Raw genomic sequence first — 22439 nt, 5'->3', positions numbered from 1 at the left:
GATAGTACAAAACGAGAAAAAAGTTGTATATTTGAAACAAGTTCTATATATAGTGGCAAAAAAGATTTTAACAACTGTATGAAGGCAGGTGATTTTAATAATTTAAATTCGAAAAATATAAACTAGAGGACGATGATTTGATTATAATAGATTTAATTTTTGATCCGTGAACATATCATTAAAGTAAAAATCACCATTTTGAGCTGTTAAAATACAGCACAGAGGTAAACTGTTCATCTTACCTCATCAGATGTCATCCGCCTGTCAGGAAGTACGAGTGTATTTGCATGGCTACCCGGGACTATAGTAGATCCTATACTCATTCTGGGTCCAACTAGCATGTACCGCTTCTCCCCTGATCTGTACTGGATGCTGTGACACAGTGTCCCATCATAATTAGTCTCTGGCAGATATTTAGAAGTATAGTCTGTGGATTTGGAGCACTGCATCGCAATCAGAACGATGATGCTGACGAGAAAAAGTACAGAAACTGCGCCCAAAGTTATCATGAGGTAAAATATGACATTACTGTCCTCATCATCTTTTGCTGCGCTTTTAACATCAGAAGCTGCAAAAGCCTCTTTGGGCTCCACGAGTTTGACAATCACAGTAGCTGTTGCTGAGAGAGAAACGTTGCCGTTGTCTTTGACCAGTATTACCAGTTTATGCTCAGCCTCGTCTGTCTCTGTGAATGAGCGAAGTGTTCTGATCTGTCCTGTATAGCGGTCCAAAGCAAAGAGACTGTGGTCAGTCACTTCCTGCAGTGAAAAAAGCAACCAGCCGTTATATCCTATATCAGCGTCATAGGCTCTGACTTTAGTCACCAAGTGTCCTGCGTTGACGTTTCGGGGAATCTCCTCCACACCTTGAGCAGAACCGTTGGAGCTGAGTGGGTACAGGATGACTGGAGCGTTGTCGTTCTGATCCAGGATGAAGACGTTGACTGTGACGTTGTTGCTTAGTGACGGAGTTCCAGAATCTGAGGCAACAACTTGGAACTGGAAAGTTTTCAGTGTTTCAAAGTCAAAACTTTTCAGGGCTGAAACATCCCCATTTTCGGAGTTAATATTTAGAAATGATGTAACTTTATTTTCATGACCCGCATTCCTAAGAATATGATATGAGATAATCGCATTATCTCCATCATCACTGTCGGATGCGGTTATACAAAACACAGAAGCTCCCGGTGGGTTATTTTCGGCAATGAAGAACGTATAGGGACTCGCTGAAAACTGCGGACTATTATCATTCGTATCTGACACAAACACGCTTACTGTCTTTTCCGATGTTAAGGCTGGCTCACCAGCGTCCTTTGCAATTATTGTTATATCATATGTTGATTGTTGCTCTCTGTCCATCTGTGACTTGGTGACCACGGCGAACATGTTATCTTGTATTGACGGAGTTAGTGTAAAAGGGCTGTCCCCTGCGATATAGCTGATTATTTTTCCATTTAACCCAGAGTCTGAATCTGTAATGCTGAGAAGCGCGACCGTTGTTCCTGGTCTAGAGTCCTCTGAAACTGCACTTGACAGCGATGCCACTTCTATCTCAGGGGGATTATCATTTATGTCTCCAATGTTAATTATCACACTTTTATAAGTTTTAAGTGGAATGCTTCCCTTATCAGAGGCTTGTATATCAATGTGATAGCTGTCTTGTTCTTCAAAATCTATGTGACCTTTTACAATTATCTCCCCAGTAACAGAGTCTATATCAAAAAGCTCTCGAATTTTACCTTTTACGCCACTGCCAAATGAATAAACTACTTCCCCATTGGGACCATCATCCAAATCGGTTGCGTTAACCTGAATGACTGTTGTGCCAGCCGGGGTGTTTTCCTGTAGTACTGCTGAATATGTATCTTGGATAAACACTGGCATGTTGTCATTAACGTCTAAAACATCTATGTATATTTCAACTGTGCCCGTGTTTTGAGGTGTTCCACCGTCTATAGCCATGAGCACCAATTTATGGCTACTTTTAACCTCTCTGTCTAGCTGTTTACCCAACGTTAAAGTTGGAGTTTTACCATCTTTGCCTCTGTCTTTAATCTCTAAACGAAAATGGTCGTTCTGACTTATTTTATACTGTTGGATAGAGTTTGTGCCACTATCCGGATCGTGAGCGTTTTGTAACTGATACTGTGCTCCTGGTAATGCAGACTCGAAGATCTCTAGTTTCTGAGCTTTGTCGGGAAATGCAGGAGAGTGGTCGTTTAAATCCGCTATTTCCACTATGACATAATGTATTTCTAGTGGGTTTTCAAGCACAGTTTTGAGACTAATTACACAAACATTATTATCCTTACATACTTTCTCTCGGTCTATTTTGCGCTTTGCGTAAAGGACCCCATCATCCTCATTTACATTGAAAAGAGGTTCAGTCGAGCCAGATATAATGCGAAATCCCCTCTGCTTCATTATATTCAGATCTATTCCCAAATCTTTAGCGATATTCCCAACAACACTCCCTTCTGTTAGCTCTTCTGATATAGAGTACCTCAGCTGTCCTGAAGCGATTGTGAAAAATAAAAGCACAACAAAAACGCTGATGAGTGGTGATCGCTGTCGCCATGATTCCCGTCGCCTTTGTTTCATACTGTGAGGTAAACGTAAAAATCCAAACGCTTTCATCATTCGCCACATGTTTAGATTTTTGTCTCCATAGCAGCAAGAAATAAATCCACTTCTCGTATATTATTTGCCAGTATAAAATAATAGTCACCACACGCTTAGAGCAAGTCTTTCAACTAAACGCTCTCAAATCAGACTGCATGTAGCGTGGTTGGACTCGAGTATGACGTTCAGAGACGCTATAAGGCGTTATACTGACAAGGTACCGCCACCTTGTGAATATGTGTAATAGTACAATTTATGATATCAAGCTGACAAATAATTATGGCAACTGCATCACTAAACTGACGTGTTTGAGGTCATTGTCGAAATTCTATCCAAATCCAGTTTCACCACCATTGAGAATAATGACAAAAATCATTACTCGGAGTAGAATAGGTAGAATACATGGCAACACGTTATTACTCACCTCTTCAGGTGGGCGTCTTCTGTCTGGCATCACCAGAGTATTTGCATGGCTGCCCGGAACTATAGTAGATCCTATACTCATTCTGGGTCCAACAAGCATGTACTTCCTGTCTCCTGATCTGTACTGGATGCTGTGACACAGTGTCCCATCATAATCTGCCTTTTGTAAATACTTGGAAGTATCGTCTGTGGATTTGGAGCACTGCATCGCAATCAGCACGATGATGCTGACGAGAAAAAGTACAGAAACTGCGCCCAAAGTTATCATGAGGTAAAATATGACATTACTGTCCTCATTATCCTTTGTCGCACTTTTAACATCAGAAGCTGCAAAAGCCTCTTTGGGCTCCACAAGTTTGACAATCACAGTAGCTGTTGCTGAGAGAGAAACGTTGCCGTTGTCTTTGACCAGTATGATCAGTTTGTGCTCAGCCTCGTCTGTCTCTGTGAATGAGCGAAGTGTTCTGATCTGTCCTGTATAGCGGTCCAAAGCAAAGAGACTGTGGTCAGTCACTTCCTGCAGTGAAAAGAGCAACCAGCCGTTATATCCTATATCAGCGTCATAGGCTCTGACTTTAGTCACCAAGTGTCCTGCGTTGACGTTTCGGGGAATCTCCTCCACACCTTGAGCAGAACCGTTGGAGCTGAGTGGGTACAGGATGACTGGAGCGTTGTCGTTCTGATCCAGGATGAAGACGTTGACTGTGACATTGTTGCTTAGTAATGGAGTTCCCGAATCTGAGGCAACAACTTGGAACTGGAAAGTTTTCAGCGATTCAAAATCAAAACTTTTCAGCGCTAAAATCTCCCCATTATCAGAATTGATATTAAGACTGTATGAAGAAAGTTTACTATTCTCTTTTTCGTCTCTCAGGATATGATATGAAATATGGGCATTTTCACCCTCGTCCTGGTCTGATGCCCTCACAGAAAACACTGAAACCCCTGGTAAATTGTTCTCAGTAACATAAAAAGTGTAAGGATTTGCTGAAAACTCCGGCCTGTTATCATTCACATCCGATACAATAATAGTAATGCTTTTTACAGAAGTTAGCGAGGGTGTGCCTGCATCTTTTGCAACTATTGTTACATCATATATGGCCTGCTTTTCTCTATCCAGTGGCGATTTTGTACTTATGGAATACATGTTGTCGTGTGTTGAAGGTGACAATTTGAAAGGGACTTCTTCATTAAATGAGCAAATTACTTTCCCGTTAAGACCAGAGTCTTTATCGATAACACTGATTAATGCCACAGTAGTTCCCAGTCTTGCATCCTCGGGTATTGCCTTTGAAAACGAAGTGACCTCTATCTGAGGGGCATTATCATTCAAATCAACAATCTTCACCAACACACTTTTGTCTGTCCTTAACGGAGCCGAGCCTTTATCAGACGCTTGTATATCAATTTCATAGCTTTCCTCTGATTCGAAATCTAGCACATCTTGAATAATAATTTCACCGGTGTTTGGATCAACACGAAATAGTTCGCGTATCCTGTGGTTTACATTGCTACCTAAAGAATAGATAAGCTCACCGTTTGATCCCTCGTCTAAGTCAGAAGCATTTACTTTTACTACTGTTGTACCGGTGGGAGTGTTTTCGTTCACAAGTACCGAGTACGTGTCTTCATTGAAAACTGGCATATTATCATTAACGTCTAACACATCGATAAATATTTCAGCTGTTCCAGATTTACTTGGCTTCCCTCCATCAATAGCTGAAAGAAGTAGCTTATGAATTTTCTTTGTTTCCCTGTCTAGCGTCTTGAGTAAAACTAAAATCGGTATTTTCCCCTCTTTTCCGCGATCTTTAACTTCTAATCGAAAGTGATTATTGGGACTGAGCTTATACTCTTGGACAGAAAACTGACCAACATCGGGGTCATGCGCTGCCTGCAGCTGGAGGCGCAAACCTGGTAAAACTGACTCTGAAATTTCGAGACGGTACTGTTTAACTGAAAAGCTAGGAGCATGATCGTTCACATCCTGAATCTCCACAGTCACATAATGAATTTCAAGAGGGTTTTCAAGCACTGTTTTTAGGTTGATCAAACACGCTGTGTTTCTCTCACAAACCTTCTCTCTGTCAATTATACGGTCAACGTATAGTATTCCATCGTTTTGGTCCACGTGAAAAAACGACTCCGATGAACCCTCAACAATGCGACATCCTCTCTCTTTCAATGTATTCTTTTCCAATCCCAAATCCTTTGCTATATTTCCAACAGCAGTTCCTTCATTGACTCCCTCGGCAATGGAATATCTGATCTGCGCCGAAGCGCGGCTCCACACTAGAATAACTACAACAATGAAAGCGATCCACCGCAATTCGTCTTTTGATGCTCCAGGTTGTTTTCGCTCCATAATTAGGAGGTAAAAATGTTTCTCTGTGATTTACAATACCGAGTTTTCCACGAGTTGAGAAAAATAATAAAAAATATTCATATCACCAGACAGGCTACCGTGCAGTATCAGGTTCACATAAGATGAATATATGCTCTAAATGAAGAGGAGGCATAGAGTGAAACCCATCCCACAAATAGGAGGTCCCATACTGCTGACAAAGAGCTTATCTTTAAACACTTTTCTGCTCAGATAGTGACACCAAGTGACTATCAAAGTTTTTTTTTCCCTGGATAATAGTACATGTTAAAGTATCTCATCTTTAAGTTGATACTTGCACTTGTGTTAAGAAGGACATGTCAAATTTCATGGTGTTAGGAAAGAAAGAAGAAGATAAATAGCGTGTGGTTTCAGCACCACTGACAGCATTCACCAACACCTCTAAATGGCAAATCAAGACAAGTTTGTTGTCAAACTCTACTAAAAGCAAAACTAGAGTTTTGGCCATTTAAGGCATCTTACCTCTTCAGATGTTCTTCTCTTGTCGGGAAGCACTAGAGTATTTGCATGACTTCCAGGGACTATAGTAGATCCTATACTCATCCTGGGTCCGACTAGCATGTACCGCTTCTCTCCTGATCTGTACTGGATGCTGTGACACAGTGTCCCATCATAATTAGTCTCTGGCAGATATTTAGAAGTATAGTCTGTGGATTTGGAGCACTGCATTGCAATCAGCACGATGATGCTGACGAGAAAAAGCACAGAAACTGCGCCCAAAGTTATCATGAGATAAAATATGACATTACTGTCCTCATCATCTTTTGCTGCACTTTTAACATCAGAAGCTGCAAAAGCCTCTTTGGGCTCCACAAGTTTGACAATCACAGTAGCTGTTGCTGAGAGAGAAACGTTGCCGTTGTCTTTGACCAGTATGAGCAGTTTATGCTCAGCCTCGTCTGTCTCTGTGAATGAGCGAAGTGTTCTGATCTGTCCTGTATAGCGGTCCAAAGCAAAGAGACTGTGGTCAGTAACTTCCTGCAGTGAAAAGAGCAACCAGCCGTTATATCCTATATCAGCGTCATAGGCTCTGACTTTAGTCACCAAGTGTCCTGCGTTGACGTTTCGGGGAATCTCCTCCACGCCTTGAGCAGAGCCGTTGGAGCTGAGTGGATACAGGATGACTGGAGCGTTGTCGTTCTGATCCAGGATGAAGACGTTGACTGTGACGTTGTTGCTTAGTGACGGAGTTCCAGAATCTGAGGCAACAACTTGGAACTGGAAAGTTTTCAGCGTTTCAAAATCAAAACTTTTCAGCGCAGTGATTTGTCCATTATCTGAATTCACATTTAGGAATGCTGTGACGTCATTTTCACCACCTCCTCTCAGAAGATGATATGAAATAGCTGCGTTTTCATTTGCATCGTTGTCCGACGCGCTTACAGAAAATATTGGCGCACCTGCGAAGTTATTTTCTGACAGATAACACTGTAATGGGTTTTGCAGGAATTGTGGACTGTTGTCATTTACATCTGCTATCTGAATGCTAAGAATTTTAAAACTGGATAAAGGAGGCTCACCACAGTCTGTAGCTTCTATTGTAATATCATAATGTGACACCACCTCTCGGTCCAGAAACCTGCTAGTAACAACTGAGTAAGTATTTTCTTTATAGGATGGTTTTAAGTCAAAAGGAATGCCCTGAGTTATCCGTGAAATAATTTTCCCATTAACTCCAGAGTCTTTATCCGTTACACTGATAAGTGAAATAACTTTACCAGGCTTTGAATCTTCGGTTACTGTATTTGACAGTGACGTGACTTCTATTTCCGGTCGATTGTCATTGACGTCCTTAATTTTCACAATCACTCTACACCTGCTTGTTAACGGAGGCGTTCCTTTGTCTGACGCCTGCACATCTAGTTTATAAACCTCGGAATCTTCAAAATCCAACCCTCCTTTCAGTGTAATTTCTCCGCTTACACTATCCAGTTCAAATATGTCATAAATTTTACGCGCTAATGTTTTACTAAGGCTATACTCTAATTCCCCATTTGTCCCTTCATCCGGATCTGTTGCATTTACGTTTGCAACAGTCGTCCCAACCGAAACGTTTTCAAATATTTCTATTTGATAAGTATCCTGTATAAACGTCGGGCGATTATCATTAGTATCAAGAACAGTGATGGAAACATTAAGCGTTCCTGATCGCGGAGGTTTACCTCCATCAACCGCGGTTACAAAGAGGAAATGTTTATGTTTTTTTTCTCTGTCTAGGGAATTCTTCAGAATTAGAAATGGTATTTTTTCCTCATCACTTTGACTAATCTCTATATCAAAGTGATCATTTGAAGATAATGAATATGTGCGGATAGAATTTATGCCAGCATCAGGATCACGGGCCGCATGCAGTTCCAATCGTGTTCCCGGGGATGATTGTTCTGCTACTTCAAAGGTTTGTTGTTTTTCAGAAAAACTCGGGGAATGGTCATTTACATCAGTAATTTCTACAGCTACATAGTGGATTTCCAGTGGGTTCTCTACAAGCATTTTTAGCTCTATCATGCAAGCACCACTTCCATGGCACAGTTCCTCTCTGTCGATTTTCTTACGAACCAGTAACACACCATTGTCCGGATTCACCTCGAAAAACGCATCCTTAGAGCCCGATACAACACGTAACAGACGATCAGCCAAAGAGGTTTTGTCAAGACCAAGATCCTTAGCAACATTTCCAACAATAGTCCCTTCTTTCATCTCCTCTGGAATCGAGTATCTCAGTTCAGCGAAAGCCTGCTCTCCGAAAATCAGCAGCAAAGACAAATGAAAAGCAAAGCAACAGCGGTTGCCTGTTCTGCTTCGTGTTCTCTCAGCCATCCTTCTCAAACAACACATTTACACATAAAACATATTTCTCTAGGAAGCTCAATTTATATATCCTTGGCTTTTCGTAAAGTATGTAAAGAAAACATATGGCACCGCCTCATCCGACTCACATCAGCTTTGCTGTGAGGTATCAAACAAAAGCCTTCTTAGGGGAGGACCTAATTCCTTTATGGAATGCTCGGTGTAACAGTGACGCCAAGAGGACAACATTTTAGACGATTTATACTCTGAAAGGTTTTCCTATACATTAGTAACAACAGCCACATCAACATAAGTCAGCAGATAAACTCAAGTTGCAGCAAACACACTATAATATGCTAAGGGAAGGGCTGCGCCATCTTTACAGTCAGAGACTTTTTATTAGTCTCATGTGTCATTGAGAAAATAAACGGTGTATATTAGTGAACTCCGCCACAGTAACAATTTAACACGTCACGTCGGAAGGACGTACATGCAGGATTCGAGACAAAACGCTGCGCAATATTTGCTTCTTCTTCTTTTCTTCTGCTTCTTCTTCTCTTTATTATTATTGTTGTTGTTTTTGTTTCTGTTAGTAACAGTAGTAGTGGGTGTTGTTGTATATATTTCTCCGATATTTCTACTAAAAGAAATCTTAAAACAAACAAACTCATAGGCTTTCTTTATATTGATAATGAAAGAAAACGTTATAGTATTGGTAATTATTTTGAATTTGTACACATTTTTGTATTGATATGGATTCAAAAAGCAACTAACCCATTAATTCATTCATCATGAGTTATCAAAAGGTTTAATCTTGCAGACCAAATAACAGCTGACACATCTGAGCTGGATGCACAGTATGTGTTATATGTTAGTCTTACCTCCTCAGATGTTCTCCTCCTATCTGGCATCACCAATGTATTTGCATGGCTTCCAGGGACTATAGTAGATCCTATACTCATTCTGGGTCCAACGAGCATGTACCGCTTCTCTCCTGATCTGTACTGGATGCTGTGACACAGTGTCCCATCATAATTAGTCTCTGGCAGATATTTAGAAGTATAGTCTGTGGATTTGGAGCACTGCATTGCAATCAGAACGATGATACTGATGAGAAAAAGTACAGAAACTGCGCCCAAAGTTACCATGAGGTAAAATATGACATTACTGTCCTCATCATCTTTTGCTGCACTTTTAACATCAGAAGCTGCAAAAGCCTCTTTAGGCTCCACAAGTTTGACAATCACAGTAGCTGTTGCTGAGAGGGAAACGTTGCCGTTGTCTTTGACCAGTATGAGCAATTTATGCTCAGCCTCGTCTGTCTCTGTGAATGAGCGAAGTGTTCTGATCTGTCCTGTATAGCGGTCCAAAGCAAAGAGACTGTGGTCAGTCACTTCCTGCAGTGAAAAGAGCAACCAGCCGTTATATCCTATATCAGCGTCATAGGCTCTGACTTTAGTCACCAAGTGTCCTGCGTTGACGTTTCGGGGAATCTCCTCCACACCTTGAGCAGAACCGTTGGAGCTGAGTGGATACAGGATGACTGGAGCGTTGTCGTTCTGATCCAGGATGAAGACGTTGACTGTGACATTGTTGCTTAGTGGCGGAGTTCCCGAATCTGAGGCAACAACTTGGAACTGGAAAGTTTTCAGCGATTCAAAATCAAAACTTTTCAACGCAGTGATTTGTCCATTATCTGAATTCACATTTAGAAAAGATATTACATAATTTTCACCACCTTCTCTCAGAAGATGATATGAAATAGCTGCGTTTTCATTTGCATCGAGGTCTACCGCACTCACAGAAAATATTGGCGCACCTGCGAAGTTATTTTCTGTCAGGTAACACTGTAATGGGTTTTGGGTGAATTGTGGACTGTTGTCATTTACATCTGCTATCTGAATGCTAAGAGTTTTAAAACTCGATAAAGGAGGCTCACCACAGTCTGTAGCTGTTATTATTACTTCGTATTCTGGTACAGTTTCTCGATCTAACACTCCCTTCGTGACCACGGAATATATGTTTTCCTTGTAAGAAGGTTTTAATTCGAAAGGTGCATTGTCGGTCATGTGTGTAATTATTTTTCCATTAAGTCCAGAGTCTTTATCCGTTACACTGATAAGTGAAATAACTGTGCCAGGCTTTGAATCTTCGGTTACTGTATTTGATAGTGACGTGACTTCTATTTCTGGTGCATTATCATTAATGTCTTGTATCTTTATTATTACTCTACACCTTCCGATTAATGGAGGTTGTCCTTTATCAGATGCTTCAACGTCTAGTTTATAAATCTCAGAATCCTCAAAATCTAATGCTACTTTTAGCGTAATTTGTCCACTTACACTATCCAGTTCAAATATCTGATAAACTTTACGCGCTAATGTTTTGCTCAGGCTGTATTCTATTTCCCCGTTAGTGCCTTCATCTGGGTCTATAGCAGCTACAGTTGCAACAACAGCACCAACAGAGACATTTTCTTTTATTTCAATTTGGTAAGTCTCCCGACTGAATGTCGGGCGATTATCATTACTGTCAAGAACAATAACGGATACATTAAGCGTGCCAGATTTTGGAGGTTTACCTCCATCAACTGCTGTTACAGTTAGCAAGTGTTTATTCTTTTGTTCTCTGTCTAAAGATGTCTTCAGCACTAGAAATGGTATTTTGTCCTCATCACTTTGACTAATCTCAATATCGAAATGCTCGTTTGACGTTAGTGTGTATATGCGGATAGAGTTTATTCCAGCATCAGGATCACGAGCCGGGTGAAGCTGGAATCGTGTTCCCGGAGATGTATGCTCGGCCATTTCAAAGGTCTGCTCCTTTTCAGAAAAGCTGGGGGAGTGATCATTTACATCAGCAATTTCTACAGCAATATGATGCATTTCCAGGGGATTTTCAACAAGGATTTTTAGCTCAATGAGGCATGAACCGCTACCGTGACAAAGCTTTTCTCTGTCGATTTTCTTACGAACCTGTAAAGCCCCATTGTCCGGGTTTACCTCGAAAAACGCGTCCTTAAATCCAGAAACAACACGGAACCGACGATCAGTCAAAGAGGTTTTGTCAATACCAAGATCCTTGGCCACATTTCCAACAGTAGTTCCTTCTTTGACCTCCTCCGGAACAGAGTATCTCAAATCAGCCAAAGCCCGCTTTCCGAAAACCAGCAGCAGTGTCAAATAAAAAGCAACCCAGAAGCACTCACAGCATCGATACGGTCTTCCATTCCTCATTGTTGTCCAGTTGCACACGATGACACCTGAATCTGTTTCTATAATAATTATATTTGCGATTACTTCACGGTCTCATCCGACTCCCGTTTTTAGATATTATGCATTCGTTGCTGTGAACCACCAGACAAAAAGCTTTGTTAGGGGAGGGACTGTGTTTTCTGGTCATTTATGTTATAGTGACACCAAGAGGACAACTCTGTGTGTTTATTTCTGATGATTTTAAGTAAGGACCAGTATAGGTATGTATTTTATGTGCAAAATTTGTCACTGAGGACAATAGCGATAAAAGAGTTCTATCCACTTACTTAAGGATACGTGAGGTATTTCTTTCCCCTGAATTTCACCAGTTGAATTTTGTATTCATTTTTTAATAGTACTGAAGAAAGATTTAATTTTTCTGCTTTTACATAACAGTATATTAATCTAACACCCTACTTTGAATGGAACCGGCAACGCGCCACAGTATAGTTCAGCACTACAGACAGCGATAGCTGTTCTTGACATAGCTGCTCTCGTTACCAAAGATACCTGTAATTGTAACACCAACAGAAAGCGGAGGTTGACAAACGTAACCAGAAAATGTAACATAGTAATATCAAAAACTGTTCTCCTATTCACAAGAAACTATTCTGGTTATTGCAGCTTAGCTATAATATTGGTAATAGTATTGGTAATTAAAACCGTCTCAAAGGTAACTACAGTAAAAAATGAAAATGTAATCATGTTTTAAAGTACTTCATTTTCAAAAACACCACAATGCAAAGCGGGACATATACTACGTCATAATGATGACTGTTTTGCTGTAGTGTGATTTCAAGGAAACGGTAACACATGCAGCAATTGTATAACCTGAGTGTGACTAGATGAGTAACACTGCTACTGAGAACAAGCTACAAGCTAAGAACTGAATTAAAGTTGACTGGATCTCGAACAACCAATAGAAATTTAGTAATTTAACATTGTTCTAGTCTCTTCCCTCTTTCTCTCGGTTTACCCCATAAAAACTTGCTGATAACTTGCTCCAACAAATAATGGCATTAATCAATCATTGTGTTTCTTTAACATTCCTTCACCTGATAGCCTGATAGTTTTTTGGAACCATGGATAGCGATCACAGGCTCTCCCACATAACTTTAATTCCAAAAAGTAGCATATAAACAACTACCAAGAGAGACAGTAAAGGCTCCCAACACATGCTCAAAGAAATAAAAAGAAAGGGAAAAAATAAACAATCAGCACCAAGGGCAGCGAATAGTTCGCAAAACCACAAAGGATTGTTATTGTTATTGTTATTGTTATTGTTATTGTTATTATGGCTTTATAATTTATCAGTGAATATGATCTAAAAAACAGCACGAAAACAGCTGGTGTTTAGCACATTGAACAGAGTGGCTCGGGAAGCGTACAAACTCCACCCAGCCAGACGAACCCAAAGGTTCTTGCTTTGAAGTAATAGCGTGACCCACTGCACCATTATGCTACTTGCTGCCATTATAACTGATATTGTAAAGCAAGCCGAAAACGGAAAGGGAAAATGCTTTTACAAAAGGGTGTTAAGGTCTTACCTCTTCAGATGCTCTCCGCCTGTCGGGTAGAACTAATGTGTTTGCATGGCTACCCGGGACTATAGTAGATCCTATACTCATTCTGGGTCCAACGAGCATGTACCGCTTCTCTCCTGATCTATACTGGATGCTGTGACACAGTGTCCCATCATAATTAGTCTCTGGCAGATATTTAGAAGTATAGTCTGTGGATTTGGAGCACTGCATTGCAATCAGCACGATGATGCTGACGAGAAAAAGCACAGAAACTGCGCCCAAAGTTATCATGAGGTAAAATATGACATTACTGTCCTCATCATCTTTTGCTGCACTTTTAACATCAGAAGCTGCAAAAGCCTCTTTGGGCTCCACAAGCTTGACAATCACAGTAGCTGTTGCTGAGAGAGAAAAGTTGCCGTTGTCTTTGACCAGTATGAGCAGTTTATGCTCATCATCGTCTGTCTCTGTGAATGAGCGAAGTGTTCTGATCTGTCCTGTATAGCGGTCCAAAGCAAAGAGACTGTGGTCAGTAACTTCCTGCAGTGAAAAGAGCAACCAGCCGTTATATCCTATATCAGCGTCATAGGCTCTGACTTTAGTCACCAAGTGTCCTGCGTTGACGTTTCGGGGAATCTCCTCCACACCTTGAGCAGAACCGTTGGAGCTGAGTGGATACAGGATGACTGGAGCGTTGTCGTTCTGATCCAGGATGAAGACGTTGACTGTGACGTTGTTGCTTAGTGACGGAGTTCCAGAATCTGAGGCAACAACTTGGAACTGGAAAGTTTTCAGCGTTTCAAAATCAAAACTTTTCAGCGCAGTGATTTGTCCATTGTCTGAATTCACACTTAGGAAAGACATTATATCATTTTTACTCCCTTCTCTCACAACGTGATATGAAATGGCTGCATTGTCGTTCAAGTCTTTATCCGTCGCGCTTACTGAAAATATTGGCTTTCCAGCAACGTTGTTTTCTGACAGGTAAACCTGTAGTGGATTCTGCGAGAATTGTGGGATGTTATCGTTTACATCTGATATTTGAATGCTAAGGGTTTTAAAAGTAGATAGTGGAGGCTCACCACAATCCGTGGCTTTCATTGTTATTTCATAATAAGACACTTTTTCTCGATCTAAAAGTCCCTTGGTTACAACTGAATATATATTTTCCTTATACGAAGGCTTTAATTCAAAAGGCACGTCTGAGATTATGCTTGTAATAATATTTCCGTTCACTCCGGAATCTCTATCTGTTACACTGAGTAGAGAAATAACTGTGCCAGGCTTGGAGTCCTCGGATACTGAATTTGATAGTGACGTGATTTCTATTTCTGGTGGATTGTCATTAACATCTGTGATTTTTATGATGACTCTGCACTCACCCGTCAGTGGGGGTGTTCCTTTATCGGACGCCTCAATATCAAGTTTGTAAACGTCATTTTCTTCATAGTCAATCAATCCCTCTACTATAATTTCCCCACTTAACTTGTCCAGTTCAAATATATCATACACTTTCTTCTTTAGAGTTTTTCCAAGGCTATATTCAACTGCTCCATTTAAGTTTTCATCTGGATCTGTCGCATTAATTTTAAATATTTTGGTGCCAACCAAAACGTTTTCTGGGACTGAAATTTCATAAATATCCTTACTAAACATTGGGCGATTGTCATTACTGTCTAGAACAATAACTGTAACATTTAGGGTTCCGGATCTTGGAGGTTTAGCCCCATCAACTGCTGTAACCACAAGCGAATGGTTGCATTTTTGCTCTCTGTCCAGCGACTTTTTTAGGACTAAAAATGGTATTTTGTCCTCGTCACTTTGGCGGACATCTAATTCAAAATGATCATTTGGTGTTAAGGTGTAGGTATGAATGGAATTAAGTCCTGCATCAGGATCACGAGCGGTGTGTAGCTGGAACCGCCTTCCCGGCAGTGTATGTTCGGCTATTTCAAATCTCTGATTTCTTTCGGAGAAATTAGGAGAATGATCATTTACATCAGTAATTTCCACAACTACATAATGCATTTCCAGTGGGTTTTCAACAAGAATTTTAAGCTCCAGTAAGCATGCGCCACTTCCTTGACAGAGAACCTCTCTGTCGATTTTCTTGCGAACATAGAGAGCCCCATTGTCCTGGTTTACCTCAAAAAAGGCATCCGTATTTCCAGACACAACACGAAAACGTCGATCAGCCAAAGAATTGATGTCAAGGCCCAGATCTTTCGCAATATTTCCAACTACAGTTCCATCTGCAACCTCCTCTGGAACAGTATATCGTATCTGAGAAAAAGCCTCCTTCCCAAAAAGCAGCAATACGGCCACATGAAAAACAAACCAGTAACCCTTCATCGTTCGTGATCCTGTAGTGATCTTCATAGCTATTTAACAGTACCTACATACACAGAAGCTCCCTGAGTCGACAAACAGCAGGTTATAGCATATTTCTAAAATATAAACCGTCCATCAGCTGGTGGGTTTGGTTTTAATACGCGATTTCCCCTCCTCAATCTGAAACAAAAGCCTTGAAAGAGGAGGGACGGAGTCATTTTTTTCTTCCGATGTAAGAGTGACACCCAGAGGAGATGTGTTACAAAACGTGATTCATATGATACATATATTTTGTCTTCTCTATATGCTTTCTTTCCGCCTTACAAATTAAAGCGACTGTACTACTTTTTCCTGCCATAGAACTTAATGCAATCGAAGAAGCATTAGGAAACATGGATCTGATAGTACTCAGATTAATTCTATAGGGATGAATTTCATGTTGACATACTTTGATCGCAATGGGCATCAAGTAGTTATACAGAGTTTGTTTTACACAGCGAATGTAGATGTGTGTTAAAACAACAAAGCTGATGTATACTGCCCATAAATTGACTAATTCTAAATTTAAAGCTGGGAACGTGTAAGACCCACGCGTCACAACTATACATTTCTTAACTTTTTTTCAACTTTGTAAGGGAAACTTCTCAAAAGCTGAGACCAAAATAATTAAAAGGAAACGTGTATTTGTATTGGTATAGATGTTAAAATACCCCAGTAAGTACTGTTTCAGGGCGTCTGTTTGTGAAATAGAAATTAAACGAATTAAAAAATGATGGGCAACGTCTTACCTCTTCAGAAGGACGTCTCCTATCAGGAAGCACTAGAGTATTTGCATGGCTGCCAGATACTATAGTAGATCCTAGACTCATCCTGGGTCCAACTAGCATGTACCGCTTCTCTCCTGATCTGTACTGGATGCTGTGACACAGTGTCCCATCATAATTAGTCTCTGGCAGATATTTAGAAGTATAGTCTGTGGATTTGGAGCACTGCATTGCAATCAGCACGAAAATACTGACGAGAAAAAGCACAGAAACTGCTCCCAAAGTTACCATGAGGTAAAATATGACATTACTGTCCTCATCATCTTTTGTCGCACTTTTAACATCAGAAGCTGCAAAAGCCTCTTTGGGCTCCACAAGTTTGACAATCACAGTAGCTGTTGCTGAGAGGGAAACGTTGCCGTTGTCTTTGACCAGTATGAGCAGTTTATGCTCAGCCTCGTCTGTCTCTGTGAATGAGCGAAGTGTTCTGATCTGTCCTGTATAGCGGTCCAAAGCAACGAGACTGTGGTCAGTCACTTCCTGCAGTGAAAAGAGCAACCAGCCGTTATATCCTATATCAGCGTCATAGGCTCTGACTTTAGTCACCAAGTGTCCTGCGTTGACGTTTCGGGGAATCTCCTCCACACCTTGAGCAGAGCCGTTGGAGCTGAGTGGATACAGGATGACTGGAGCGTTGTCGTTCTGATCCAGAATGAAGACGTTGACTGTGACGTTGTTGCTTAATGACGGAGTTCCAGAATCTGAGGCAACGACTTGGAACTGGAAAGTTTTCATTGTTTCAAAGTCAAAACTTTTCAGCGCAGTGATTTGTCCATTATCACTGTTTATATTCAGGGATGACATAACGTCATTTTGGCTCCCCTCTCTCATAATGTGATATGAAATGGCTGCATTGTCATTTAAGTCATTGTCTGAAGCGCTTACAGAAAATATAGACTTTCCAGCAGCGTTGTTTTCTACGAGATAAAACTCTAAAGGATTTTGTTTGAAATGTGGACTGTTGTCATTTACGTCTGATATCTCAATGCGCAGAGTTTTAAAAGTAGATAGTGGAGGTTCACCGCAGTCGGTGGCTTTTATTGTTATTTCATAATGGGACACCACCTCTCGATCCAAAACATCCTTAGTTACCACTGAGTATGTGTTTTCCTTATAAGAAGGTTTTAATTCAAAAGGGACTTCATTAATAATGCTTGATATTATTTTTCCATTCACACCGAAGTCTTTGTCTTTCACACTAAGAAGTGAAATAACGGTGCCAAGCTTGGAATCTTCAGGCACTGTGTTTGAAAGTGATGTAACTTCGATTTCAGGCGGGTTATCGTTGACATCTAGTACTTTTATAATTAGTCTACACTCGCCCATCAATGGAGGCGTTCCTTTATCCGATACCTCAACATCCAGTTCATACACGTTGTTTTCTTCATAGTCCACTACTCCTTTGACCGTAATTTCTCCACTTATTTTGTCCAGTTCAAAAATATCATAAACTTTCTGCCATAAAGTTTTTCCGAGAGTATATTCAACTTCTCCATTAGTACCGTCATCATAATCTGTCGCATTCATTCTAAATACTGATGCACCGACGGGTATGTTTTCTTTTATAGACAAGTGATAAATCTCCTGACTAAATATTGGACGATTGTCATTACTGTCCAGAACAGTTATGGTAACATTTAATGTGCCTGATCTTGGAGGTTTTCCTCCATCGACAGCTGTCATCACTAGCTTGTGTTCATTATTTTGTTCTCTATCTAGTGATTTCTTAAGCACTAAAAACGGTACCTTTCCTGCATCACTTTGACGGATATTTACTTCAAAATGTTCATTTGAGGTTATAGTATATGTACGAATAGAGTTTAACCCAGCATCGGGATCGCGAGCAGTGTGCAGCTGAAATCTCTTCCCTGGCAGTGTTTGTTCAGCTATTTCAAATGTCTGCTCTCTTGCAGGAAAACTAGGAGAATTATCATTTATGTCAGTAATTTCTACGATTATGTAGTGTATTTCCAAAGGGTTCTCTACAAGAATTTTTACCTCCATGCGGCAAGCACCGCTGCCCTGACAGAGTTCCTCTCTATCGATATGATTACTGACATACAATGCCCCACTATTCTGGTTTACCTCAAAAATACTGTCCTCACTTCCAGAGACAACACGGAACCGTCGGTCACCCAAAGAGGTTACATCAAGCCCGAGATCCTTCGCAACATTTCCAACAACAGTGCCATCGTCCACCTCCTCTGCAACAGAATATCTTATTTGAGCCAAAGCTTCTCTTCCGGAAAATAGCATCAACGCCAAATAAAAGGCAAACCGGGAGTAGTGACTTGTTGGAGTCTCCATCATTTTTCAACAGCATATAAATCCACAGAAGCTGTTAATGCCAAGAGCAATAACCGACTCGCTTACCGCCACATATTTACAAAACCAACAACAGGGTTTTGTCGGCTGGTATATTTGGTCCAAGTGCTTTGCTCAGCTCAGACAAAGGGTTTGCAAGGGGAGGGACAATGTTCTTAAAGGTTTTCTGATTTCATAGTGACACCCAGAGGCTGTGCTGAGAAAGAACCTCATATGCTGTTTTTTTTTTTCTTTTTCCCATTGATTGAATCCTCTTTTAGGCTTGAGAACTGAATTAAAGTTGACTGGCTCTCGAACAACAAATATAAATTTAGTATTTTAACATTTTCTAGTCTCTTCCCTCTTTCTCTCGATTTACCCCATAAAAACTTGCTGATAACTTGCTCCAACAGATAATGTCATTAATCAATCATTGTGTTTCTTTAACATTCCTTCACCTGATAGCCTGATAGTTTTTGGCACCATGGATAGCGATCACAGGATCTCCCACAGAACTTTAATCGCAAAAAGTGACATATAAACAACTACCAAGAGAGCCAGTAAAGGCACCCAACACATGCTCAAAGAAAAAAAAAAAAAAGAAAGGGAAAAAAAAACAATCAGCACCAAGGGAAGCGAATAGTTCGCAAAACTACAAACGATTATTATTATTACTATTATTATTACTATTATTATTATTATTTGTACATGTATGGCTTTCTAGCTTATCAGTGAATGTGATCTAAAAAGAAACAGCAAGAAAACATAGCACATTGAACAGAGTGGCTCGGGAAGCGTACAAACTCCACCCAGCCAGACAAACCCAAACTTTCTTTCTTTGAAGTAATAGCGCGAACCACTGCACCATTATGCTACTTGCTGCCATTATAACTGATATTGTAAAGCAAGCCGATAACGGAAAGGGAAAATGCTTTTACAAAAGGGTGTTAAGGTCTTACCTCTTCAGAAGGACGTCTCCTATCAGGAAGCACGAGAGTATTTGCATGGCTTCCTGGTACTATAGTAGATCCTATACTCATTCTGGGTCCAACTAGCATGTACCGCTTCTCCCCTGATCTGTACTGGATGCTGTGACACAGTGTCCCATCATAATTAGTCTCTGGCAGATATTTAGAAGTATAGTCTGTGGATTTGGAGCACTGCATCGCAATCAGCACGATGATGCTGATGAGAAAAAGTACAGAAACTGCGCCCAAAGATATCATGAGGTAAAATATGACATTACTGTCCTCAACATCTTTTGCTGCACTTTTAACATCAGAAGCTGCAAAAGCCTCTTTGGGCTCCACAAGCTTGACAATCACAGTAGCTGTTGCTGAGAGAGAAACGTTGCCGTTGTCTTTGACCAGTATGAGCAGTTTATGCTCAGCCTCGTCTGTCTCTGTGAATGAGCGAAGTGTTCTGATCTGTCCTGTATAGCGGTCCAAAGCAAAGAGACTGTGGTCAGTAACTTCCTGGAGGGAAAAGAGCAACCAGCCGTTATATCCTATATCAGCGTCATAGGCTCTGACTTTAGTCACCAAGTGTCCTGCGTTGACGTTTCGGGGAATCTCCTCCACACCTTGAGCAGAACCGTTGGAGCTGAGTGGATACAGGATGACTGGAGCGTTGTCGTTCTGATCCAGGATGAAGACGTTGACTGTGACGTTGTTGCTTAGTGACGGAGTTCCAGAATCTGAGGCAACAACTTGGAACTGGAAAGTTTTCAGCGTTTCAAAATCAAAACTGTTCAGCGCAGTAATTTGTCCGCTTTCGGGATGTATATTCACAAAGGATGCTATAACATTGCGGCCAGCTCCCCCCCTGAGTATTTGATAGGATATTGCTGCATTTTCATTGCAGTCTTTATCAAATGCACTGACAGAGAATATTGACGCGCCAGCCGCGTTATTTTCCGTCAAGTATAATTCTAGTGGATTATGTGAGAACTCCGGAATATTATCGTTCACATCTGACACCTGAATGTTGAACTTTTTAAAGGTGGAAAGAGGCGGCTCACCACAGTCTGTAGCTGTTATTGAAATGTCATAATGTGACACAGTTTCCCTATCTAGTGATTCTTTTGTTACTAACGAGTACATGTTTTCTTTAAATGACGGTTTTAATTCAAATGGTACATTTTCTGTTAGATGACATATGACTTTGCTATTTAAACCAGAATCAGCATCTGTAACAGTAATGAGAGCGACCACGGTACCCTGTTTTGAGTCCTCTGGGACTATGCTGGATATTGAAGTCACTTCTATTTCTGGTTTATTGTCATTGACATCTTGAATCTTTATTATAATTCTACAGTCAGTCGTCATCGGCGGCTGACCTTTGTCTGAGGCTTGGACATCTAAATTGTAAACACTGGCTGTCTCATAATCAATTTCTCCGATAACTCGAATTTCTCCCGTGAGTCTGTCTAAAGTAAATAGTCGCAACACACTGGAAGTAATATCACCCCCAAAAGTATACTCGACGTCCCCGTTAATACCCTCGTCTAGATCTGTTGCTTGGACTTTGATTATAGTCTTGTCTAATGGGGCATTTTCTTGCAATGTAACGGAATAAACCTCTTGAGAAAATACTGGTCTGTTATCGTTGTTATCAAGAACCTTTATAGTAAGGCTCAGATTTGCGGATTTTGGCGGCGTCCCCCCATCCATAGCGGTTAAAATCAAGCTATGGTTTGTTTTCCGCTCTCTGTCCAAGTTTCTCTGCAGTACGAGGAAAGGGATTTTATCTTCCCCTCTGTCTCGAATTTCAAGATGAAAATGATCGTTTTGACTGAGTTTATAAATCTGCACCGCATTTACTCCAACATCTCGGTCACGAGCGCCTGGTAACTGAAATCGTGCTCCTGGCAGTGTGGTCTCTGCTATTTCTATTACCTTTTCTTTCTCAGTAAAACTGGGTCTATTGTCGTTAGTATCTATTATTTCAACAGTAACATAGTGGACTTCAAGGGGGTTTTCAACAACAATTTTTAGATCTAATAAACAGGCAACATTTCTATCGCACAGCTGTTCCCTGTCCACATTTTCGTGAACATACAACGCCCCATTGTTCGGGTTTACCTCAAACAGCGTACCCTGGGCTCCAGACACAATACGAAAACGCCTGCTTATCAATGTACCGACATCGAGCCCCAGATCCTTCGCAACATTTCCAATAATAGCTCCCACTTTAACATCCTCTGGAGTCAAATATTTAATCTGAGCTAAAATCACCTGCACACAACAGAAGAGCGCGGCGAAAACCAGAGGATACGGCCAAGTTATCATTCTGCCTCTTTGTCCTTTGGAAAAATCATATGTAATAAAATCCACGCGTATTTTTCCACTTAGTAATCATCCAGTTTTCCTGAGATTTTACTCCAGACATCCGTTTTCGTGAAAAGAAAAATACACAGGCGAAACCCCAAACGTTGATATTCTTTGTGGCCGAGGTGACAACGCACACATTACAAGGGGCTGAGTGGAATTTCGCACTTCCTTATAGTAACACTGACACCCACAGGATCATTCAGCGCTTACATTTAGTAGGAAATGGGGAAAAACAGATTCGACTAAATAGAAACTTTTGTAATTTAATATATTAAAAGTTTTATTCAAATGGCTATCCGTGTGAAAAATATCCTAGGGCATCATCACAAGCACTAACTCTGTAATGTAGTAGTTAAAGAGCTTCAGTGTCCTGTGATAACCGAGCATAGTTAAATACCTTAATAAGAGCTTTTCAGCACCATGGACAGTGGAAAAGTCTTAAAATCACATCAATAACAACAGCGTGCTCGATTCTCTCTTCGATGACCAATAACCACGTCGGTATCGTGGGCAGGAATACAAAATATGTTTAGTGGTAACATTGCTAACACATTTACAATACAAATAGAAGGACATCACTCAAAACTACTAAGATGCCTCACCAATACCACGTGCCAGCACTTCCATTATCTTAAA

General features: G+C 40.7%; 1 protein-coding gene across 15 annotated transcripts in view; it reads right to left on the bottom strand.

The window, feature by feature from the left end:
- The window catches only part of LOC146582295 (protocadherin alpha-C2-like), a 213204-nt gene that overhangs the window by 164267 nt on the left and 26498 nt on the right, over positions 1–22439 (bottom strand). The window contains exon 1 of one of the 15 annotated variants that reach the window (XM_085294517.1): positions 19431–21835. The exons of 8 other annotated variants lie outside the window; for them this stretch is intronic. In XM_085294517.1, the coding sequence (XP_085150643.1) occupies positions 19431–21761 (2331 nt within the window). In that variant the 5' untranslated portion in view covers positions 21762–21835. Of the gene's footprint in view, positions 1–242; positions 2769–3045; positions 5517–5910; positions 8344–9116; positions 11547–13036; positions 15499–16131; positions 18564–19430; positions 21836–22439 lie in introns of those variants that run through there. 6 more of the 15 variants (XM_085294509.1, XM_085294465.1, XM_085294482.1 and 3 more) reach the window with 6 other exon arrangements.

Source organism: Mchenga conophoros, linkage group LG2 (genome assembly GCF_057382185.1).
Source record: "Mchenga conophoros isolate Kocher_MC1m ecotype Shallow Benthic linkage group LG2, M_conophoros_male_GT1.1, whole genome shotgun sequence".
Lineage (NCBI taxonomy): Eukaryota > Metazoa > Chordata > Actinopteri > Cichliformes > Cichlidae > Mchenga > Mchenga conophoros.
The sequence above is the reverse complement of the archived record's forward strand: the minus strand, read 5'-3'. Positions and strand labels throughout refer to the sequence as shown.